The 26,660-nt window shown below is 34.4% G+C and overlaps 3 protein-coding genes across 5 annotated transcripts in view; 2 read left to right on the forward strand and 1 right to left on the reverse strand.

The window, feature by feature from the left end:
• LOC136972965 (PHD finger protein 12) overlaps positions 1–26,660 on the reverse strand; it is a 152,363-nt gene that overhangs the window by 16,426 nt on the left and 109,277 nt on the right. Inside the window, exons 2-3 of the mRNA XM_067267630.1 lie at positions 15,127–15,194; positions 14,874–15,046 (exon numbers count right to left, since the gene is read on the reverse strand). Of these exons, the coding sequence (XP_067123731.1) occupies positions 14,874–15,046; positions 15,127–15,174 (221 nt within the window). The 5' untranslated portion in view covers positions 15,175–15,194. The remainder of the gene's footprint in view (positions 1–14,873; positions 15,047–15,126; positions 15,195–26,660) is intronic.
• LOC136972987 (COMM domain-containing protein 7-like) lies at positions 21,775–23,251 on the forward strand. Its single transcript, XM_067267667.1, has one exon. It carries the CDS (start codon positions 21,802–21,804, stop codon positions 22,405–22,407), a length of 606 nt encoding a protein of 201 aa, XP_067123768.1. The 5' UTR covers positions 21,775–21,801; the 3' UTR covers positions 22,408–23,251.
• The window catches only part of Git (ARF GTPase-activating protein GIT1), a 34,108-nt gene continuing 31,304 nt past the window's right edge, over positions 23,857–26,660 (forward strand). For all 3 annotated transcript variants that reach the window (XM_067267631.1, XM_067267632.1, XM_067267633.1), the window contains exon 1: positions 23,857–24,129. In XM_067267631.1, coding sequence (XP_067123732.1) covers positions 24,072–24,129 — 58 coding nt within the window. In that variant the 5' untranslated portion in view covers positions 23,857–24,071. The remainder of the gene's footprint in view (positions 24,130–26,660) is intronic.

Consider the following 26,660-nt stretch of genomic DNA (forward strand, 5'->3'; position numbering starts at 1 on the left):
TTAAGTTAAGGGCCAGAACACGTGGATGGATATTTTTGCCTGTAAAATTAGGTTTGAAATTCTGCACCGGCACGTACAGACAAATATTTATCATGCGGAAGTCAGATGACAGGGTCGATTTGCGTGTTTCACTCGAAGATGCACGGAATGGGAATGTGTTGAAATGAGAGCAAACACACAGCCCTCCGCACAGAAATTTTGGTGCCAAATCCATCACCAAGTGAAACATGCAAACTGGCCTAGTCTGTGCAATAAATATGCATCTGTGAGTGCTGGCGCCGAATTCCACACCTAATCTTACATGCAATAACATATGCATACACACAAATATGTTTGTATCTGCTTGTGCATGCACCCGTATGTGTTGTGTGCTTACATGGTACGATTGTAAGCATGCCAGTGCGTGTATATGCTTGTAAGTGTGCACATATAGCACAGAAATATTGTCGTTGCTATCTAAACTGTTTCAATCAACAATCCGAAAAGAATTATGTCGATTAAATTTGGAAGGCAAGTTTCTTCTTTACTTAAGTAAACATTATTTAAATTTTATGTTAACGAGATACATTTCAAAGTTTTTACGGCTGCTCTTAATTTATTTTTTTATGAGATAAAAGATATTTAGGTTTTAAAGTGGTTAAGAATATTTCAGCTAATTACACCCAAGTTGGGTGTGGTTAGCTGAAGCTAGCCAAATAGTTGGCTGAAAACATTCCTAATAAATTCTTATTTTTAGCTTCCTTAACAAGCAGTTTGTTTCCTTTTTATTCAAATGTGGTGCCAAGTTTTACCCGTTTTAAATCAATGCCGTATTAATGGCGAGTTTCCCTTTAATCGACAACAATATCGACCGACAAAGTTTGATATCTCAAGAGAGATAAATTAATACTATAAGTATATAATTCTAATATTGTTTTCATACCCTTTAGAATTAAAATCTGACAGAATTAGTTTTACAAAAGTATTTGGAAATAAAATAACACAAAAGCTTATTTTTCGACAGTCATCGAAAATCACTTGATAAACATGTTTACCGAGTTTCGAATGCTTCGGAATCGACTAAAAAAAATTAAGATTTGTGATGAACTTGAAAATTTTAGAAAATGTCATTACTTAAAAATAAACTACAAAATGTATTGCCGATTATTACATATGTATTATAGATAAACCGACACAGAAGACTCCCTCTTATCCCGTCTCGCTTTAACCAATTGCATTTTAGTCGAGATTTTTTCACGCAAATTGGATTTCCGGCGTCGATTCTAGCAGTAGCTACGGTACAACATAATAATCCTATATACTTTTCACTCTATTTTGTCTTCATTATCTATACTTGTTTGGATTGCAGTCACTTTGTACGTGTACGTATAGGATCTTCATACAATAATGCTACAATTTTAAATTATTGTAATTATATTAATTATTATCCGAGAACGTCGTGACGTATAATTTGTGCAAGAATGCTTGTTTTGTTTTGTCGAGTTACGGCAACGCAACACTTGGGCGATGCCTTCCGGGAGGTCTTTTTAAGGGTAACTGGCCCCTATTTTAAGTTTCTGCTAATAGTATCACCAGAAGTATTCTTTAATGGTTTAAAAATGAATAAAGGAAGAATCTCTTTCCAAATGCTGCTAGAAGTCGCAAATTGCCTCTTTTTATTGTAAGAAAGTCGCCCAGACCGAGAGAATTTAAAAACAAGCTCCAATGCTTTATGAGTTTACTACAAAGCTCTTTAGTCGACTTGAATGGATTCTTTTCTCTTCGAAAAACGGCTTTCGACCAAATTCAATTCTCAAAAATTGAGATGCATTTAATGTATTTGAATATTGCTTCTATTGATATCGAGGTGGTGTTTCGTCACCTATGTTATGTCTTTGGTGAAACTTACAGATTAAGATGTGATAGTCTAAAAAGTCATTACAGAAGTATGAGGGTTGTTTGAAATGTAGTGAGCCGACCTGCAAAGGAGCTGTCAAAGCAAAATAAAGTTTGTAATAGTTTGAAGCCTGCTCTTGACGGCCTCTGCCCAACAGTGCCAGGTAGCAAAGAAAGGGCACACTGTCAATCAAGCAAGAGTGAAGGCAATGTAAGTGATCATACAGTATTACCTAGTTTTTTTTACTTGTTCCCAATGCTCAAACAACATCTGAAAGGATAATGTTTCAACAGGGATGACACTGTATACATTGTAAGGACCAAGATGAATCTTTTATTTGCTGTGGGTTCACAAAGCCGGAGCACTGCTGGGAGAAGCACATCACATTCCACAGGGACTACAGACAGAAATGTTAAAATACCACTTGCCTGGAATAATTCCTTCGCAGGTAGACTTTTCAAACAGCTCTCCTAAACTTCTTTCGGAAAGTCTCGAGTGGGGTGCCAATATAGAAGCAGAACACACCGAAGCCCTTAAAATATTACTATCAACAATGCAATTTACACATTGGTGCCTATTTTTAAAGAAATGGCATCATCAACACTTGGAAGGATGAGGCTAACATTCTAGAGAATGGAGTGTTAACAGATGATAAATTCGTCGAAGCAGTCATTCAAGGAGAAGCAGAAGAAAAACAACCCGAGAACCAAGAAGCTACGAGCAGCAATAAAAAAAGATTACATTACATGAAAACTGTGAGAAAACTTCAAATACTTAAAACCCTACGCCTTTTTTAAATCTTCCAATTAACGTATGAAAATCAATAATATTACATTAAAATTAATTATAATAGATGTATTATTTCTCTCAAATTAAGCTAACACAGGATTTCTAAATTTCTGCATTTGCCACTACCCTTGGCAAACACTTATTGATGGGTATCCCATCGACAGCTGCCTGTTTTGTTTAGCATTCGAATTAGAATTAGAAATAGAAATAGAATTATCACACTATTATGTATAAACAGTTAACTTTATCCATTAACAACCAAAAAATTACACATCGCACTGCTTTGAAATTAAGAATCGGCTTGACGGAATAAGGCAATGCAACACGTGGACAATCTGCCAAGGGAATCCCTCCCAAGAGGCCTTTCTATGAAAAACTGGCCCCTATTTAGGTGTTAGACGTGTTAAGATGACCTGGGAAACTCCACTGGGCACAAACTCACAATAGACTACCACTGTTTAGTGGTTTATCCATTTGGTCACTTGATACTAAGGTGCATCCCGATTTTTAAAGAGATTTTCAGGAAAAATTGAAAGATTATTTAAGTAAAAACATTAAAAAATGCATTTAAAATGAAGTATAATTAAAAAACTATTTAAAATAAACAGGAATTATATTTGGATACAAAGTCCTATTCTCTAGTATATGAAATTTACTTAAAGAATAATAAAAAAATACAGTAAATCTTATGCAAAATTCCGAAAAAATTTCATGAATTAATTATTTATTAAGGCAGTTTACATACATATTAAACGAATAATTTTTATTAATTATTATATTATTAAAAAATAACAGTAAAACCATGTACGGTTCATTTTTCACGAGTCTCGTCTGGGTCGTAAAAATGTGTAGTAGCAGGGACTAGTCTATTTATTTAGCGAAGGAAACTGATTATTTGTCAAATATGCGCTGAGCTCATTGTGTTAACCAGAGGGACTCTTGAACTTCATAAAACTTCCAGAGCGCCAAAGTACCACAACTGCTTATCCAAGATGTTTACAGACTAAGGTACTCCACAAAAGTATAGAACCACTGCAAATATACTACACAAAGGTTAGGAATTACACATCTAATGTAGCTACCTTTCTTATATCGTTCATGATTTATGAAAACATAATTTGTTGAAACTCGTAGCTTCGTATATCGCAGCAAAAATTGTAAAAAAAAAAAAAAAACTGATTTTAAGCACCACAGAAGTATAGAATCGACTAATAAATGAATGTAAAAAGCAAATAAACACCAACGAAACCTGATAATATAAGTAACAACACACCCAACAGCCGTAAGTAAACAGGTTAATTTTAGTAGCGCCATCTCTTGCGCAAACTAACAATTAGAATAATTTAATTTAGAGTAGACTGGAAGAAAAGAATCAGCCCGAAGCGGGACTCGAACCCGCAACTCCCGCTTGCCGTGCGGACGTGTTGCCATATATGCTGGAAGAGGAGATCGGAACAAAGGTCCGGTAGCATAACTGGCAACGCGTCCGCACGGCAAGCGGGAGTTGCGGGTTCGAGTCCTGCTTCGGGCTGATTTCTTTTCTTCCGGTTTACTCTAAATTAAATTATTCTAATTGTTAGTTTGCGCAAGAGATGGCGCTACTAAAATTAACCCGTTTACTTACAGCTGTTGGGTGTGTTGTTAACGCAAAAAGTATTAAATACTACAGAACAGCTTAATTTAGTAATTCCTTCGCTAATAACATCGGGAATGTAATTTGGCATACTATCAACAAGATTTTTTAAGATTGATGCCTCGAGGGAGTTCCAAGCAGTGACAATTGCTTGTTTTAAGTGTTAGATGTCGGCATACCGACGATTCTGGCCACAAACTCGGCCAACCAGATCCACCAAACGTTTTCTATTAACATGTATGTAACAGGCAGGGTGTAAGCAGAATGGATAGAATCGCAGTGGACTGAGAATTTAAAGTAAAAGAAAGAGTGTGTGCACATTCATAACATATTGCAAGCAGATTTTTCCCTCTGTCCTCGCCATCTACCTGAATGCTAGTATAATAAAACGATTCATCTTACCAAATTTATTAAAATCTTTCTGGTGATTTATCAACCTATAAATTATAGTGTAGTTAAATTACTTTACTGTAACTTGAAGAACTTGCAGAACAAGTCTCGTTTAGCTGTTATAGTTAATTGGAACGAGTTTAGCATGTCCATTAGGTAATTAATTTACCACTTAGAACGATGATAAAACCTTTTAAATGTGACTTTTAAACGTCGGCTAGAGAACGGGAGTCAAAGGCAGCACTTTAGATCCGCACGTATCGGGCTCTCCTTTAAAAAAAACTTTACCTGACACTTCCGGCATTTTTATTTTGTATTACGAGCTTGAAAAACTAGAATTATAAAATTTAACGTTCTAGTTATTATATGTGATTACTAATTCTTGGCTACATCCCAAAATGTCAAAAAACAAAATTTATTTCATATTAAAATACTTTTTGCCATCTAAATCTTGAAAATGTTTACCAAATAGTTTGATAGACTCTGCCGTAACAAGTACTAGACTTAAATCGAAATTAATGCATATAGTCGGCGGTAGTAGCATTTTAAAGCCTAGAAAGCTCTATCGTTCTAGCTTTTGTAGAGATAATTTTCAGTACAAAATGCATTTAAGACCTCCGAATATTCAGAATTGCTTTGCCAAAACGTTTCCCTTGAACTTTGTTTCAATATTAAACTAAAATACATATATATATATAGCTTAAGGACAAACAAAAATAAATTAAAACCACCTTCATATAAGCTGTACCTATGATATAAGAAGACAGTTTATTTTCAAATACAGTAAATATTTGTCCCGGATCTTTATTGATTTACAATTTTCACAAGAATCCCGTGCAAAGGTGCTTTTAAAAGCAGCTAGGGAAAGCTATATTTGCTACGTGGACGGTTTTATTGGAAGAAATGTTTCGAAAAGAATAGGTTTCTCGGATCGGCAGCCGATACGGCGTGCAAATTTTTGTCATTCATTCAAAATTTATATTGAAAGTTGCATCAAATGCATTAAGGAATCAAAGAAAAACAGTGAAAAGAATTCAAGAATCAAATGGACATCATCTTGCGAACTGCTAAAACACTCGCTTGAAAAGTCTATGGGGAAAATCTGTGACTTGCGCATTCTACTTTCTATCAAAAGTGACTTCTCTCTCATTTTCACAGTGAACCGGTCAAGATAACATGAAACGTGTATAAGTTTGAACAAATTTAATACACTTTTGCTGGGCGACTAAACTCTAGAGAAAGAATTAAAATATAGATTTCACGTGGTTTTAGGTAAAGATGGATCCACACATTCGATATTTCATTTATCGTATTATTTTTTTCTATTTAACCGATTCAAAACTTGCATAAATCCTTAGATTCTCTACTGTACAAAGAGCTCGGAATTCTACTTCTTACCTCGATTCTTTGAAGAATTAATTCAAAAAATAATTTGAATTTAAACTTTCATTGCCAATTTACTCAACTGAATCACCTGAAACCATTCAAAAATGATACACGTGCACTGAGTTGTTGAGACAAACTAAGAATTACTCTTACAGAAATAGCTTTAAATACATAACTTTTACTACAAAACATAAAAGATTATTATTAATTCTTTTTTTTGCATTTATTTCTTACTTGTGTGTGGTCTATGTTTGTTTATCAGTATATGGCAATGTGACACGGAAATATACCAAGGAAATGCTTCGTGGGAGAACTTTCTACAGGAAAATGGCCCCTATCAGGTGTTAGACGTGAAGAAGATCCACTGGCTGGTTCATGGATGAGGCACAAACCCACGACTGACCACCAGCATTTGGGGGTTTTATCCACTCGGAAGTCTGGTGGATTTAGATCTAGTGAGCTTGGAGGCCTCACTAGATCTAATTGTGAGGCCTCCACGCTCATTGCATCTTGCATTGCTATCTTACAAATGCAAGATAGTAATGCAATTGCAAATATTGTTTTACATTTGTAATACTTCAAGCGTACCTATGTACGCTAATGCTATCGTAATAGAATGATGCCGTTTGGTCTACTTTACGGCAAATGAATTTAGATAGTTCTTTTCAGTATTAAAAAGACAAATATGGGCTTCCAAAAATTGTAATGCTTCTGAGCAAGCAGTAACATCATCTATCACAAAGCGAAAATGCTTACAGTTTAAGGGTTTTGTTTACAATGCTGTACATATAACTTTACCGTCATTACAAATTTTTGCTGTCCAGTAACTTCTTGGACATCCTGTATTTTGGGATATGCTAAAATATACTTATAAAACTTAACTGTAATCAAACTCTACAATATGTTATAATTATCTTCAGGAAAATAGGCATTTTTAAGCTGTCTGTCAACCTCAAAGTATAGCCAATAGCGTATAATTAGCGGCCTTAACTAATACTTTAAACATTACGTATTAATCATTATTTGCACAAAGTATAATGGTTTAAATTGCTGTTGTCTTAACATCAAAATCAATAGAACCGGAATATCCTAATTACAGCCGTATTTGCTTACCAGGCTAATGTTACCAGTCAGTTATCATTATCGGTATAGGTAAAGGAGTTGCAAATAATTACAATATGCAGATTCTATTGTATAATTCAGAAATTTGACATTTAACAATGGTTTTAAACTGAAAAATCTTCTGAAAACAAAATACAAATAGCTACACTCGGCAAGAAAATATATCTTCGGTTAAGAATTAGCAAGCATATCACCAGTATGAATTATATGCAAAATACTATATCGATTGTAATAAACAGCAAGACAAAAGAAGTTATGGATGGCAACCTCTGATAGTAAGTGTGCTGTACATCAGAGGATAATATGGCTTATCATAAACTGAAAAATAGCCCATCACTCTTACCGCATGTTGAAATAAAGCATAAGTGTGTCGAGTATCACATTGTCATTCAAATAATAATAACATAAAAACAAATTATTGGACTTACTCCATTAATAGTCATTCTCAAATAACAGTTGCACCTAATTTCCAAAGCATAGAAATAATAATTGCCCCCTAATAGTAAATGCACTCCATTTAATAAACAGCACAGCTGTCAGATGAAAATAGTTATAGACAGAATGCATTTTATTAGAATAAATAAATATCGCTCAAACGGGATGGCCACGTGGAGTTTTCCTGGTTTTCTCCACGTCTGTAACGCCTAAATACGGACCAGTTTCTCTTAAAAGACCTCCCAGAAGGCATTATTTCCCTGTGCGCACATATGGCCATTCCATCTATGGCCGGCTACTCGGACACGTGCGTCCAGTATAACGTTCATTCGGAGTCATAGCCTATACTCCACATAAAACAAAGAAAGGAAGAAATGTTAGAATATAATATAATATTGCATTTAAAATAGCATTGATAATAGCCAGGCGAAACAAGCACACTAACTGACAGAAAAATTATGAACAATTTAAAGAATATAAATTATGTATTAGACAAGATAATACTCAAATGTCGCGCACTCGACTCCTCGAACAATAAAACAAATACTCGAGTGCTATACATTTGTATTTTGAAGCACTAACACATGCCGATTTTGATAAATTATTACACAAAATTGTCACTTTAACAGACGTCAACATTTTGTAATGTTTACATTTGTAATTTTAATTGTCGTGCATTAATTTAATAACCGCAGCCATCGATTTAAAATACAGAATACAATAAAAAATGCGATTACAAATTCAACCTCATTAATTAAATGAAATCGAGACACATTAATGTCTTCTACTTAATAATCTAATCAAATTTATGTATTAAATTTCATGCAAATATTAACAAAATGAAAATGCGAACGCGTACTTTGAGCCGGCATCAATAACGGAAACAGGAATGGCAAATATTTAATTTAAACCGGAGATACGATAAACTATTCCATGCAACAGAAATAACCTAATTATTCTTTGGCACTGTAACTACAATATACATTGATGTATAATGTTTCGTACGTCATTAAGAAGGGAAACGTAAGCCCCGGTAAGTTTAAATCTATTATACAACAAACATCCGGATTCGTTTATCGCGCCATTAAGGCTAAACAATTACTAAACAATGCGGCAGGAAGCAGGCTGCCGTCTCTCATTAAATATAATAATTTAACAATTATATGTATTTTACTCGGGTTCGATTAACTAGGGGAAGGAAATCTTACGTCTTGTATTATCATTACGATAAATTAATTTATTAATTTTAAAATATTCTGGATAAAGAGATTGACTCGGAGTGGTACTTTTTAAAAAATTATCCATTTTTTTAATGGAATTTAAGCTAAATTAACAGAAAGGAAGAATGGAAACATACTAAAACATTAACTTATCTTAATGGCGATGAATTAATTGGTCTCGTAATGCCAATGCTTTGAACTACGGCTTGTTTAAAATCAATAATTTAGGTCGTTTAATAAATGAAACATAATAATTAAATTAGTATGATAAAATTTTGGTTGTAATTGAAGTTGTTTTCTAAATTTTACACGATTTTAATATGTTCAATTTCAAATAGAATAAAATTAATAATAATATTTTCAAAACACGATGCAGGATTTTTGATATTCACATTAATTCTGAACCAGCTTTAACAAAACTAGAAATGCATTTACAATCATATACATTTATATTTCACACCTGCTATACTGTGTGTGTAATAAAGTCCTTATACACTGGCATGTGTGAATGATGTACTAATGACACATTACACATGGCAATGAATATAGCACGAAGATTTGAGAAACATATGAACGAACACTCAAGAAATACACATTTTACTGACCGTGCTTGACGTGCATGTCGGCATTTTACGCTTTCTATTAGCACTATTCGTGTACGCCGGGTGTCTTTTGTACTAAATCAATTACGTTTTATTACTTTGTAATAGATTTTTTCCTGTATCATGCATCATTTTCAAGAAGGGAGTACTAACTTTCAAATTTTACCATTAGCGGTGCCGTCTCGAGAGCAAGAGCTCCATTTATCGGTCACGTACCTGCACGTAGACAGAACTTCTCTACAGTGCACTCAAGTTTTGCTTAAATTACGTGTAAACAAATTGATTTAGTAATAGTTTTATCATTTTTTTGGGCTGATTGGCTCAATGATAACTGATAAGATCCACAGTTAATATATAATTATAGTAATTAACCAACGGTATCTTGTAATGTTCTTAGAATTACGAGAGATTAAAAGTATTTATTTGTTTATTAATTAAATAATATTGTAGCTCTATTCTATGAGAACCAATGAAAAAAACCATTAATGCAACATAGCTTGATAATCATACAAGATCTGGAAACACAGCGAATAATGAATTAAGATGACTCATCTGCAATGAATGTTCTTGCACATTCTCAAAGATCGTGCTTATTTCTGACGAATAAGACCTCACAAACGTCGACGTATCAATAACATTTCAATCTGAACCTAGCAATAGACTCGACAAACAAAATGCGTAGAGCTTGTGTGCACTTTTTAACTGCAGAAGGAAAAAGACCATGCAAATTTATCAACAAATAACTGCAGTGTATGACAAGAATAACAGCCATAACAGACTGGTATTTTCGAGAAGGGTGCACTCTGTTGACAAATAGTGCTCGAACAAAGCACCCAAAACTGTGACATGCAATGACACCATCCAAAGAATTGACAAATCATTCTAACAGATGCATCACAGAAAACAAGTTTGCCCATTTAGTTAACATTAGTCATAGTTCTGCCACAATATCACTACAGAGAGATCTGTGTACAATGGCAGACTGAATGACCACATTGTTAGAGCACATGAATTCCTGTCAAAATTGTGGCTGGTGCTGAAAATTGATGCCACCAGTTTGAGCCAAATGTAAGCACTAGAGTTGTCAATGGAACACATTCAGGATTCCCTAAAAAATCCAAGCAACATAGGAAAGATAATGTCAACAGCAAATGATCAAACTGGCCCCTCCTTATCAAATTCCTAATTACAGGTGAAACCGTCAATACTTTGCAATACAAACAATCAAGTCCAAATGGCCAAAAGCACTATCCTTCTTCACAACAATGCCAATCCTCACACTGCCAACATGACTGAATACTCATTTGCTCAATTCCGTCGGGAAACACTTAACCACCTCAATTACAGTCCCAACCTCTCCACAATTCTGGCAGTTTTGGGAAACCGAAGCAAGCCTCACAAGGTCACAGATTCGCATCAGACAGAAAATTAAAAGACAATTTATAAATGGTTCTGGAAGCAGCCATTGCAATTTTACTAGAAAGCAATTCTTTTTTTTTTATATTATTAATACAAAAACTATATTACAGCTTAACAGTACTAATGAACATAAGTATATAATATACTTTTGCTTTTTATCATCACCTAAAACAGCACTTTCGAGTATCTAATTACTAAACAGTAACAGATTTTAAATTATAAACACCATTTAACCTGATCTTTTTAAGTTTAATGCCAAATTACACTGGGCTACATTAATGCTACCAATAATTAAATGTTAAATTGGCCTAGAAGTAGGCATTATGTACCATCTCTTGATAAATGTAATAAATTAATTTAGAAAGTTTTGAAAGAAAAGAATCGACCAGGAATGGGACTCAAACCTGCAACTCCCACCTACCCTGCGATTGCATTGACAATTACCTCGGGACTATTAATTTAGATATAACCGCACTCGTTACTCACAGGGCAAACTAAGGACATCTTTGGCATCTATAGTCTGTAACACCTTCCAGCTATCACTTTAGCCCGATATGGCGAATATATACAAATATAAATATAGTATATATGATAGAAAATTTATATAACAGTTATATGACAGTACTAAATTCAATTCAGTTAGATATTCATCTCTGCTAACAAGAGTGAGGGATAATTTCAAGCTATGTACAGTTATATATATATATATATATATACACAATTAAAAACAAGTATGTACTTATGTTAGGTACAGTGTTATATAGTGTTCAATAAGTTCACACCAAAATTCTTTGACACCATAGAAAAATTATCGAGAGGTCACCATCCCAACCACCCCTGAAGCACTCTCTCTCTTAAGGCAGAGCAAGCATTAATATAACATTGCAGTTTCATTATCGTAAAAACTCGGATCAATAAATCCACATTTTAGTTACATAAAACCATTGTTTTTATCATCCCCTCCAAACCCAACCTTGTCAATTCCCTTCCCACTCAAAAGTCTGAGCGGAGGCCATCGAGTGCTTCATATATCGCACACACTGCTTCGCCTAACCGCGGAATGGAGCGCATCGGAGGAAAGGCAATCCGGCTAGAACCTCCATATAAACCAACAAAGAAAGAAAGAAAAGGCACAAGTAGCTATCCTTTGACTCATTAAAAAAATACAGTAAATAGTACAATTGGTCGTCAATGGTATAAAGCCCACCCCTCAAAAGCCCGACTAACACTGGGTGCATGCAGGACCAATTTATATTTTAATGCACTAAAATTATTCCTAATATTTTCACAAACATAAAATTTAGCTGTTTTAGAATTAACAATTATTTTGCAGTGAATTATTTATATATTTATTCAGCCCTTAACATAGATTTAAAACAGAATCTTTTCACTATTAAAGGTTATAAATATTTAACGCCACAGGCATGCGATCGGAACGAGGCAAAGGAGACGTCTGCACCCATTGGCCGAGTGGATAACACCACCAGACAATGATAGTTGTTTGTCTCGCACCTCACCAATACTACCCATGTTGACTTTTTTGAGTTTCCTCCACACCTGTAAGGCCTAAATTGGATCCAATTTCTCATAGAAACTCACCCTGTGAGGAATCTCCCCTTGGCATTGCCATATATAGACAGACAAAGAAAGGAGTTATATGCACCTTAACCAAACAATTAAAAATTTAGCCTTTTTCTGAAATATATATGTCTCTGGATTCATCTAAAATTAAGGAAAAGCTATGCGCACAACGTATTCTCAATGCTCTCCTCGCAATGACACCTGTATACAGTAACGTCATATTGTAATTTTAATACAAGAACCAAGCAATGATTTATATATGGAAAAATTTGATGACATTTATTAGAATAAATTCTGCTTTTCTAATAAATGACAGAATTCAAAAAGGAAATTATCAAAAAGAAAAAGAATATTCATTCTTTACGAATAATTGGATTTTAAGCGTAAAGCATCACATAGCAACTAACAATGATTCTGCCAGCCGACAACTGCGATATTTCATACAATAAGTAAGAACTTAACAGTAAATTATGCATAAATTACGAAGTCGTTTCTTTGCGAATAATTGAATTTTACGTATAAAACATCGAGTAACGAGCAATAATGATTTATTTATTAGCTTATAAGATGAAAAACTGGCCAATGATAGTAACGTATCAATCTTTCTTGAAGCGGCAAACAGTAATTTTTAAAAGAAGTAATTAAAATTTTATAATGAATTTACTATAAGAATAATTAGATTAAACGTAATGCATCGAATCACAATTAATAATGAATTACCTGCAGGCACATAAGATGAGAAGCTATTGGTCAATAATTGAATAGCGTATAAAAAAGAATTTTTATAGCAAATTAGCCAGGCTTTTATCAAGCTTCTAACATGGGAAAATCAAAAGCTGAATCTTTCGTCAAAAAATTAGAAAATGCACATTGCAATTCTGATGTTTCCAAGCACAACAATGAAAATTTTACAGTTTAATGGTATAAATTCTTACTTTTTTCCAATAAATATGAAATTTGAAGGGAGAATTACAAATAAACACAAGAAATATCAAAAGGAATTTAATTTTCTTCTAAATGAATGAATTTTAAGAAGTGGAAGGCATTGAATAATAATTAATTAATTACTAGCACAAAAACATAAAAATTGATTTGCCATCAATCATAACATATCAATTTTAGAATTAAAATTAATACAAAAAAGAAATAATTTTACAGAAAATTACTTTCAATGTGGGAAATCGATGGCACGTAAAAAAATTAAGAATGCAACTTCTGACATTTACAAGCACATCAATGACAATCTCGCAACGTTTAATGGCATAAACTGTTACTTTCTTTCAATAAATATCACAAAATCCTACAGCAAAGTTACCAATAAACATCATAAATACAAAAAGGGAAGTTGTTTCCTTACAAACAAACCAATTTTAAACAATTTTAGGAAGCGTAAATCATCAGATAAAATACTAGCACAAGAAGGTAAGAAATTAACCAATCACAATACAGGTATACCTCGCCTTACATCGGTAATTGGTTCCGGGAGAGGCGACGTAAGTTGAAACTACAGTGGAAAACGGCAATAATGAGCACTTAAAGACCGCTAAATAAGACGACAACACAGAAACACGGATGTTTTCATGTTTCGTTCTCTAAAATATATGATGATTATATTAAAATTTACTGTAAATGTACATATTTTAATATGATTTTACGTGCTTTTAACGCTTTTCTAGTGTTATTACGACTTCAATATTTGTGGCGGACGGATGTAAAGTCGAATAAAATGACTTAAGCTTGATTTTTATTTTTCCATATACTTTTATGACAAACGACGTATAATCGAGAATGACGTAACTCGAGGTATACCTGTATATATTATCCACAAATTATCCATGCTCCTAACTAACTTTTAATGTGAAAAATCAAAGGCGGAATCTTCTTTCCGTCAGAAAATCAAAAATGCACACTGCAACTCACGCACACCAACGAAAATTTCAAAACGTTTAGCCGCATAAACTTTTACTCTTTTGCAACAAATGACACGAAATTCTACACGAGAATTACCGACAAACGCTATGAATATGAAAACGGACGTCGTTTCCTTAGAAATAACAAAATCTTTAGTAGCATAAAGCATGGAATAATAAATAATAAATCAATTACTGGAAGAAGAAGATAAAACACACCAACAGTCAGAATATATAATCCATACAAAATAATAATAATAATTCCGCAGCAAAACAGCACGCTTCCGGCCAACTTTTAACGAAGGCGCACGCTACAACTGACGCACACCGATGAAAATTCCAGTGTTTAGGGCCGTAAACTCTTTACTTTTTTCCAATAAATATCACGAAATTCTACACAAGAATTACCCATAAACACAGGAATGACAACGGGGAGGTGTTTTCTTTAAAGTTTGATCGGATTTTGCGAGCTTAGAGAGTGGAGAAGGGAGGAAATAAGCAACGACTTACTGGCACATAAGGTGAAAAGCTGCCGGACAACGATCACAACATATCAAATCGCCTCCTTCCTTGCAACTGTCGCACGAATCGTGGTTAACCGCACGTCCAGGACGACGATAGCGATCCCTTTTCGGTTTCTTACTCTCTTCGCTAGCGGGTGGAGCGATCAGCGCCTGTATTTGCTGCAAAGATGGGTTTATTGAGAGGTGGAAAAACAAAGAAGCCATCTTCCTTCCACTCTCGCATCATCTCCATTACTTACCGGCATAAGCCCGCCTGACGTATCCAAGTCGTATTCTACGGTTGCCATTTTAATTCGTTGGCGATTTTACGCCTTTCTCGCTTCTTATTCACTTTAAATAACTTTCGAACTTATCCAATTCAAGCGCATTTTGTCGACCCACAAAAATGAACCTAGAAAACTTTAGACAGAAGAATTGACCAACGCCCTCTGGTGTTTATTGAACGTTAATTTAACTGTTTTTTTTATTTTATTCTTTTTTTTTCTTTTTTTACGGAATTGGAAGATCGAGCGAGTGTTTAATGACGTTTGAGTTTTTTATAATTGAATTTATTTAATTTTTATTAATTAATATTCGCTGAAAGATTATTATTAACGATTGATTAAATACCGTCGTATTCTAATCGAACCTAATTCGGAGTAGATGTACGCTATACGTATCAATGTTTAATGATATTCGTATGGATTTTGTAAATTATAACACGTTCGGAAAATTTCAATACACAAAATTAAGCTGATAAATTTATTAAATTAACTTTATATATCATTAAAATTTGTTGTTTTTTTATATATATGTAAGATTTAATTCACTTAATCGCCGTTCACGTCGTATTTTTGAAATTTAAAATATCGATCTAATGAAATGCGTGAAAACTTGCTTTGAACATAAAGAAATTTCAAATTAAAAAATTTATAAATTGTATAATATACTCGTATACGAATTACGGGGTGGAATGAGAAAGAATTAATCGAAGTTTTTGAAGGGAAACATTTAAATTTTATCAGATTTTCTTCTGAATTAGCAACTGTTTTAAATCGCGCCAGATTCTGGGCAAGTGTGGATATGCGAAAGTCTTCTTTTTTAAATATAATTTTATATAATGTAAAATTCGTGTTACGTTATAATGTACAAGATCTTGATTTATAAATGGTAATTATTCCGAGTATCAGGATAACTTTAAATGTATATTTTGTGTATGGTGTGAATATATACAAATATACAGAAGTTCAGACTGTTCGTGCAAAAACCGGCATTGGATGGATGGAATAAGGAAGCGTAACTCTTGGGTAGAAAGACTTTCTACGGGAACAGAGCCTCCCCTTTAGGTATTAGACACGTGAAGAAAATCATGAAATCTCCCCGTTAGTGAGACCCAAACCCGCGACCAATTTTGTACTCATCTTTTTGTAATACTGTATTTCAATAAATGATTTTAGCGAGGTTGAGTCCGAAGTTTTAAACGCGAAAACGTGTACGTCGGACGTTCGGCGCCGCTTTCCTGTAAGCCTAGAGGTTTGACAATAGCGTTCGGAATGTCGAACACGATTCCACTGACTTTCCGAACACCATTGTCAAACCTCTAGGCTTACAGGAAAGCGGCGCCGAACGTCCGACGTACAAGTTTTTCGCGTTTAAAACTTCGGCCTCAACCTCGTTATTAACAACATCATTACGGATTCGGTTAGGCCCATAGTGGGGCTGCAAAGTGATAAGAGATGGAAGCCCGACATATCCAGGATAAGCTTCCATAGAAAATTTCTGGGATTTCTGATCAGAATTCAAATTTAATAGTCACTGATAAGATCCTGATATACTTTATATATATAAAGTGAGTGTATACACAAATATTGTGACGTACTTATGCCATCTATCTAATCATACAAGGAACCACTCACTCACTATTTAAGAAGTTTTTTTATTGTCTTGTGGTTTAGTCAAATATTCATTTCGGGCTTTAAAGGCTTTAAATGAAGACGAAGAAACCAACCACTCTGGGAAACCGGGAACAAATCCGATTGAGTCGAAAACCTCACGAATTTTGAGGGGATGGTCTGTCCCAAATATGTCGGGGACCCTTCCTCACAAACAAGATGAGTTCACTATGGGATAAAAATAGATTATCTTAATACTCTCAGAACATAAAGAATTAAACTTGTAAAAAATATATTAACGTTTATCGATTTATAGTGTTGAGTACTCAGTTGTAATTGAGAATTGTGGGTGATAAAACGGATTTTAATGAATAAAATAATGAGAAATATCAATACATCCAAGTTATCTTCTATAGTTGATCCACTTTGATTACATATCTTTTTTTGATAAAAATAAACAGCTTTAGAAGAAACCTGTAATTATTTTCTCTGTAATTACCTTGATATAATCTAACGAATGTTTTATTAACCTAAATTTTTAATCATTTTCTCTTTTTTTAGAATATAACATTAATTAGTTAATTAATATGTACTATTATTTATAAAAGACTCTATGTGAACAAATTTAAAAATATAAAAATTTAATAAATTTCAATGAACAATTTATTTTAAGAACGTTTTTTTTTTAATTATTGCCAATCTTTTTATTATTATTATCATTAATCAACGTCATAATATTCATTTTTACATTAATTTTAATTTTCACAAAAGAACGCAAAAAACTTTGACAGATCCACTAGCTAGTGCACGTGTAAACAGAAACGTCATACAAAATAAAACAAGAGAGAATAGAGAGAAACCACATCCGTTACCATATTGATTACATCTTGACTAAGCCAAAAAAATAAACTACACGCTGCTAAAATGTGCTAGGTGCACCTGGGGACTAAATCATAAAGCTTGTAAAACTCTATAATGGGGCAATACAACCAATGCTACTTTACGCGGCCTCTAGCTGGGGTCACGTAACTAGTAAAAATTAAATAACATGTAAATTACTCTCTCTTCAAAGACAGTTTGCCATCAGAATTTCAAAGTGCTGCAGAACTGTTTCTACTGATTCCTCTCTGATACTAGCAGAGATCCTTCCTTTGCCACTATGTATTGTAGAAAAGGTTCTAAACTACTACATCAGAACTACAAACATCAAGGCTCAACAACGGTCTCTACTCCTATCTACGGCTGTTCATATGCTACCACATTGCAATTACCCTACTATCTCTGATCATCACCCTGTAAACAAAGTTATTTGGTGTCATCTTCTTCCTTTATGGATAACCATGCAGACATTAATGTGAGATAAGCAGAGAGTCAGGGGGAAAACCTCGCTGACCACTTACGCTGCACGGGTTGGTAAAACCCGACCTCGTTGTCGTTGGATGGCTAGGAGGGCAAAAAGTGAGTGGGGAGGTGCGTCAGTAAGTCGACAGGCGTCCTTACTTTGACAGGAGACAGGTTTGACAAATAACAATAAAGGTTTATTAACTAACAAAAGCGAACATACACTAAAGATACACATAAAATAAAGGTATACAGATAATTACTGCTAAAATGCGGATAAAATATCCCTATCGCTAATCGCGATCTAACCAATAAATTAGTCACGTGCCTAACCTCGAGTGGGAGACGGCCGGATGGCCGAGCGGTAAAGGTGGCAGCCTACCGCTCTGGGGACCCGGGATCGAATCCGAACGGGTCGAATAATCCCCAGGAATTTTTCGGGGGGTGGTCCGTTCGGATATGTCGGGCCCCGTCCCTCACCACCCGGTCGCCCCATTGTGGGCCTGGCCGAACCCATAATGGGCCTACTTTAAGAGGCCCTCTTAGTGCCCACAGGGCGGAAAGAGTTAAAAAAAAAAAAAAAAAAAAAAAAAACCTCGAGTGGGAGAGAGTTTACAAAGTCGATATACCTTGATAGGTGGTCCGATGACCGTATGCGACGACCTCCTGGACTATGGAAGTTGGAATCAGTCTTATGTCCGGGACTGGAGACACTGGATTCAGACCTTCCTGGATGATCGCCTCCTTTCCAGAGTCGATCAGGTTTTTATACAATCGTTGTTGACATTGAGCCAGTCTATTATTCAATGCTCGATGACTACTTTGCTGATTCGCGATGACTGGGACTTCTGTTTTCTCTTTCTGATCTGATCGCGATGCCTTGGATTTTTGGTTTCTCTTTCTGATCGGATCGGATCTTTCTGCGGGCTCACATTAATATCTACACAGATGGGTCCAAAAGCCGGCTCAAGTTTTTGCATCTTCCTCCAAACTGACATATTTTGCCCAAAATATTTTCTAGAATGTACCCCCATATACCGCATCTATCAAGCTGGCTGTCTACCAAGCTGTTCAGTGGGGCACTTCACTACCAAACAAAACTCTGTCTATCAACATTTACAGTGATTGTCAGTCTGTCCTAAAAACTCTATTAAATGCCAATTGCAATAGCAATAAATCACATATATCCAGCACCATATTAAAAATCACGTAAAAAAGATAACTTTTATACTTGTTCCTGGTCACACTGGCATGCTAGGAAATATAAAAACCGACTTTGAGACTAAGTAAGCTGCATAGGACACTGACTTGGACTACACTCACATCCCTCTCTCACGTAGCAGCCTTACAAATTATATTCATGACAACGCTATGCAAAAGTGGGATCAACAATGGTTGGGCAGTAAAACTGACAGAATAACAAGACTTTAATTTCCTAGTGTTGAATCAGGTTCTCATCACCACTTAACGTTTGCTGCTGCTCAACTACTTACTGAGCACGATAAGTTTAATAGCTACCTGGCGGTGCATAACCGGGCAGAAACTGCCTCTTGCTTTTGCTCTACAGAGAATCTAGACGCCGTCGACCATATGATCTATCATTGTCCAATTTACGATCAAGATAACTTATTCTTAAATTAGAAATCTTTACGCTTGGTTTCAGGTGGCCACGTCCATTCGACATGCTTGTTCAGAAGCCACTGTTTGATGCTTTTTACAATTATGTTCAAAATATATGGAAGAAAAGACTATAATTTCTAATTTCTAGTTTTACATTTTAGTTTTTACTAAAGCCGAACACTAATTTTATGTTTACTTTGTATCATGTATTTTGGTTTATGTATTCTTAGTGTTATACACGCATAGGGTGCACTTATTCTAATAAAAAAAAAAAAAAAAACGAGACAGAAACAACCACACGGCCTTTCTCCCACGATAGAAAAATGTGTAGAGCGTGAGTCTTCTAGCGTTATTATTCTATCACGTCACGTCACACGAGACAACGAGCGTTCTTAATAGAAACTGTCAAATTGTAGCCAAATTCAAAACTCCACTACTCAACGAGATCAAAAATAAAAATAAGAATACTACGTAACAGTAGCGTAGCTAGCATGGGTGACACCCGGTGCGGATATCATGGTGTCACCCTTTTTAACTCTTTTATAAAACACTGTTGAATTGTAATATCTTCGCACTCGAGCAACTTGAACGCTATATTGAGTATGCGATGTCGCGACGTATGAGTTTAGATTTATAGAATAAATCATAGTAAAATTTTTTTTTTTTTTTTTCTTTTTTTAGGTACAGGCTTACCAGGTGTCAGGTGTGTTGAGCGGCCGGATGGCCGAGCGGTCAAGGGGGCAGCTTACCGCTCTGGGGGACCCGGGATCGAATCCGAACGGGTCGAATAATCCCCAGGAATTTTTCGGGGGGTGGTCCGTTCGGATATGTCGGGCCCCGTCCCTCACCACCCGGTCGCCCCATTGTGGGCCCGGCCGAACCCATAATGGGCCTACTAAAAAAGGCCCTCTTAGTGCCCACAGGGCGGAAAGAGTTAACCACTTAGAGTGTCAACCAATCGCTGGGGAACCCTGAAACACATCAGGTTAAAACATCTCCACAGGCGGAATGAATAAAACCACAACACTATTTCACTAATGAGCCAAACTCGTGGAGTTTTCTGAGTTTTCTTGACGTGTCTAACACCTAAATAAAGATCAGCTTCCTTATAAGACACCTCCTCCTTGGCAGATCGCCCTCGTGTTGCGATGCCGTATCCCATTAGAAGAAACGGAAAACCTCAAGAATTTTTCGGGGATTGTCAGTTCCGGATATTTTATGCCTCGACTATGATCTCCCTATTGTGGACTGGCCGAATCCACAGTGGGATTGATTAAAAAAGTGCTCATAGAGCAGAAGAATCAATGGCGGTTCGCTGATGAATTTATCGTTCAGTTTTTGAAGTTTATTTTTTAAAATTTTAGAAATTAATTAAAAATATTATAATTTCACAACTTGTTATACGTATATTTAAATATTTTAAATTTAATTTTTTATTTTATTTAAGATTGAAAATTAAGAAGATGCCTGGTGGCATCTCAATTTCCAATCCATAGATCGCTAGTTTAAATATTTCATAAATTTAATTTCGTTTAATCTTATCGCAGTTTATTCCGCGATGTTGGTTATTTATTTTTGAAATTAAATATTTCGCAATTTTATTTAAATTATTTAATAAAGCAACGTTTTTTGTTTAATAATAAAATGAAAATATAAAACAGAACCTAAAATTCAAGTATATTTTTAAAATTAAAGTAAACATAGAATGCTTGAATAATTATTTACAAATAATGAATTAAATCGAGAAGTATTAATACAACAAAATTTATCACGATAAGTTTTGTTTTAATAATTTATTATTCATAAATATTAAAAATAAATCAGAAAAATTTACATTGACAGATGTCGCTTCAAACTTTCAGAGTTGAATGTATTTCTACTGAAATTTCAGTAACTTTAGCAATTTTTGTAAAAAGAATAGAAAATATAAACGTTGAAATTTTTAAAAAATATGAAAATTTTTTTACAATAAATATTAAATGAATGTTTTAGATACATTGACGTTTTTTAAACGCATCGACGAGGGAAGTTTTAGGGTATTTTTTACAACATTCTCATCGGGCTGTGTTACTGTGGGGAAAAATGGCGACCACGCTACACGTTTGTAAAGGCACGCCTACCGAGACGTTATTTAATGATTTTCAAACGTTAAATAAACTGAACAAAGATCAGTTTTGTCGTCTAACCGATATTGTGTTACAGTTTTTAACGTCAAAACAACAATCTCAGCTGTTAGACAAGTTAGAAGCCTACTGCAATGAGGAAAGCCTTAACTTGGCAGGTTTGAAGAATATAATCAAGAGTTTCTTGTTTGTACCCAAAGAAGCCATCAAGAAAGGAATATCAGTGGCACAATTGAGAGAAGATCTGCAAAAATTGGGCCTAAACGAAGACAAGATCGATTATCTCGCTAATAAATGGAATAAAGATTATTCAGAAATAGCAAAGATGCATTTGAATGAATTAGTAATGGTTAATCGTTTAGTGGACATGGAGTGGAAGTTTGGAGTTACTGCAGCTAGTAGTGAATTAAATAAAGTTGGAAACACTTTTCTACAGTTGAAATTGGTCATCGATCAAGGGAACAATAGATTACAGAACGTATATCTGGAGCTTTCGCTGTCGCAGTTTTATTCCTTTTTGCATGAAATGGAGAGAGCAAGAGCAAGTTTAGAATATTTGAGTTAGAACGGTGGTCCTGCAAATGGCTGTATAATTCCAAATTTCATATCAGTAAATTTTGTTGATCATAATATTGATGATTGGAGAAGATAATAGATTATATAATGTATATCTGGATCTTTGTGTTGGAGTTTTATTTCTTTTTGCATGGAACGAAGAGAGCGAGAGCAAGTTTGGAATATTTGAGTTAGAACAGTGGTCCCACAAATGGCTGTATGATTCCAAATTTCATATCAGTAAATTTCACTGATGATTTGACAGGATGATAGATTACAGAGTGTATATCTGGAGCTTTCGCTGTTGCAGTTTTATTCCTTTTTGCACGAAATGGAGAGAGCAAGGTTAGGACAAATTAGAATTGTGGTCCTGCAAATGGATGTGTGATTCCAAATTTCATATTAAATTTCATTGATGATTGAAGAGGGTTGCTAGATTCGGAAGCGGAACGATTAATACCCTATGACCCGTGTGATTCAATCGTTATCATTTCAAAGCATTGCAAGTTATATTTGTTGATTAATCGGAAGAAAATGAAATGAATTAACACATAATTGTTTGTAAGAAGCATACAGATTAAAATTCTTTCAAGCAATCACTTTGATTTACTAACTGCAATTTTAATTAATGAATTATGCAAGTCGACAGATTATTCATCCATAATTACTCGTAACCGAATATATAAGTGGTGATGATTGTAAAATCTTTATATGCTTGAAGGTTTACTTTGCAAATATTTATTATTATTTTTTTACTTGATATAAAGTGAAAATCAAAGTGTAAGAGATCATGTAACTCATAAGAACAATAAATAGAGTAAATTAAATTTCTAAACATGTAATAATATAACAAACTGCTTGTATGTTTTTTAACATTTTTAACGATTCAGAAGTCACAAATATACTTCAGTAACATTAGTTTATAAGTATACAATGCTGAGGAATGTTTATTCTGAATGCTGCATGCAATTACACACAAAAATTACATAACTGTGTCCACTTAACACACGGGATAGCTTTGGAAATTAGTAATGCATGCTTAAACGTTCAGTAGAAAGGATATATGTATTTTTTTTTTTTTGTTTACATTTTAAAAAAATCCTGTGCTGTTTCCCATCTGCTCCAGCAGATGTCAAACTGCACCATTGACATTTTTTTTTTTCCTGTCGATAGTATTACATAGACCAGATGTTCGAAGGCTTTATTTAAATTAATACATAACTAATGTTTAAAGAAATTTCCCAAACATTAAAAACACCACCCAACATTAAAATTACTAAAAATTTAAATAAAAAAAAACGTAAAAAATCGAAATACGTCTAGAATTTCTGTAAATAAATATATTACGTTTAAAAATAGGAATTTATTTTAAATCGGAATTCATTTCGCGGGTGGGGGTCAATATATTTAATTCGGAAATAACACGTCACTTCCCGTAACTAACAGAGGGCGCCCGCGACGCACTTCCGCTGTCTGTAATGTCGGCTGCAGGAATTTCAAACAAAAAAATCAAAAATATATAAAGTTTATTTATTTTTTTCCTTATTAATTGTTACACGTCGCGAGTTAATGTTAAATGGTGAAGTTATCGGCAGGTTACGTTAAGAGTGGGATTGTAATTTCCGTTCATGATCGTCAGTCGACAGCTGTGGCCCCTCTTTGGTGGAAGATAAGATGTCGAGAGGAAAATTAAGAAGTTGCGTCGATGTTTGTGCCGATTGCAATGCCAAAGGTGATTATTTCGGTTTAAAATACTCTATTACGTCATTAATCTTTACGGTAAACGTCACGAATGATTAGTCCGTAATTTCCTAATTAAATCCCCGTAAAACTCTATCCACAACCAGAATTTGGTGCGTTAAACACATTAAATACAAAATATTTCCGGATTAGTTGGTGTTTTTTAACCGAATCGGTATGTTATGTGTCTTGTTTAAGGTTTAATTTAATATTTATGAGTCAATGCTTCCATACTATTAAGTTACATCTTCTTTTGTCTTTGCTCCTTCCAATGTTTGTATGGGGTTAATGCTTTCATCTTTGATCTGTCTTCTCCGCTTCTCTGACTCTCTGGTGGCCGAGCAGTTCTGTTCCTTGAATGCTGGGAGCTCGGTTGTGGGTTTGTCCATCGCCGGGCCACATGGAGTTTTCTGGGTTTTCTCTGTGTTTGTAACATCCGAATAGGAGACGGTTACCCTTAAAAAGACCTCCCGGAAGGCATTTCCCCCTGGGCAGATTGTCCAAGTGTTGCATTGCCTTAACTTAACAAACAAATGGTCCTCCGTCTTGGCTTTGGTCTTCCCCCTTTCTGACGTACTCCACGTGTCCAAACCGTCTTAAATTTATCTTTCTGAATTTTCTTATAGGACCACCTTTACTGTTACCCTGACTATTAAGTTACGCCATCTTTGTCTTGCTTTCCCATGTTTATACAGGCATTTCCATCTTTGATCTGTCTTCTCCATTTGTCTCTTCCATCTTGGTTTTGGTCTTCCCAACATCCTCCTTTCGATTGCTTCCGATTTCCCGATCTTTCCAACATATTTCTGTGTTCAAATCGTCTTAATCTACCTTCCTGCATTTTTCTTGTTTATGGGATCTGCCTTGACTATTTACGTCATAAATTAAAATCTGTTAAAAAGCTTGTAAATGGTTTAATTTGTAAAGTTTTGAGAACAGTATCCTATTCTTAACAAAATATTTAAAATAAAACTGTGCTGGACATATTGACTGGAGTTTGAAATAGTAATATGGCACATATTGGTCAATTTAAACATTTTATTTATCGTTCGGGACTTAATGTTCTGTGTGCATGGTAAAAGATAAAATTTCGACTCCGAACGAAGTGGATGGAACCTTATCACAGACTGTGCCCGTAAGAATAAAAAACGAAGTCAAAGGAACCAATTTGCATGTGACTTGGCAAGATATAGGCCCTCAAAATCGGTCTGTAAACGTGACGGGTTTAACATAATGTGGCTTGGAAGTATTCGGTGCAATGACACTTCTTGTGTTTTACGAGCTTTTAGCCATCTCTAGTAAAGTAGAAAGTGCTTGATTTTTAGCATTATTTTAAGAAATAGTTATAGATTATTTTACCTTTAAATTTTTTTCCCATTTTTTACATTTCAAAGTTCCGAATAGGTGACTATATCTTGCAAAAGATTGCATGTAGGCTGTCGGTTCCTTTGACTTCTTTTACTCCCATGGACATGGTCTACAGTTCTGATAAGGTCCCAGTTGCCTCATTCAGAGGTAGAGCATTACAAATAAAACTGTAAGGTCCTATTAGCAATGTGAAAAATGTACTTTCAACTAAAATTTAACATCCTTTTATTATCAGTTATATATTTATTAAACAGTAAACAGTCCAAATACTTTATACATGATTACATGGTCTGTCATATGTTGTACCTGACTTCACAACAAGCTTGTATACATTAGTAATATAATATATATTAATAAATAAATACTGTAAAAATGCTAACGGATGCAGTTTTATATATTGAAACATTTAAAGTACTTATAAACTCTAACAACATTCTCATAAATTTGTTTTTGTTTATTGCTTTGTATTTATAAATTATTTTCAACAGTATTTAATGAATTTTTTTACAATTAAAACTTCTTTTTAATCTGATTTTCTGGACGATGAAATATTTTAAAGAGAAATAAATATTTTATAAATACAATCAAACGATACAGCTCATTCTTGTCCGACTATAATATGAATTTGCTTTATTGTCGAGAAGAATCCAGCTGTATCATTTGATTATTAACAAGTATCTGGTTTGGTTTTGCATGTAATTTTATAAATATGAATGTTCTTTGTAACAATTAGAGTAAAATTTATTTAAAATGGTTAATGTTACCTATGGTGCCAAAATGGTGGCTCGTCTCTGATTCAAGGAAACAAGAAAGAAGACAATGGGGACGCACGTTCTAACCTAACCTAACCTATTCTAATAAATTACCATAATTATTACCAACCAAATTATTAGAATAGGTTAGGTTAGGTTAGGTTAGAACGTGCGCCCTCACTGTTTTCTTTCTTCTGTTTCCTTGAATCAGAGATGAGCCGCCATTTTGGCACCATAGGTAACATTAACCTTTAAAATGAAGTATTCTTTAATTATTGTCTTCCCGAAAATGTATTTATTACCTCCCAGTTTAATAATAATTCTTAAATCTATATAAATTAATTATTTTGATCGTAAAACTTTCAAAAAGTAAATCAACGTAATAAATAAGTCGTGCGTGATG

This window comes from Centruroides vittatus, unplaced genomic scaffold (assembly GCF_030686945.1).
Source record: "Centruroides vittatus isolate TY-2023 unplaced genomic scaffold, ASM3068694v2 contig_3068, whole genome shotgun sequence".
NCBI lineage: Eukaryota > Metazoa > Arthropoda > Arachnida > Scorpiones > Buthidae > Centruroides > Centruroides vittatus.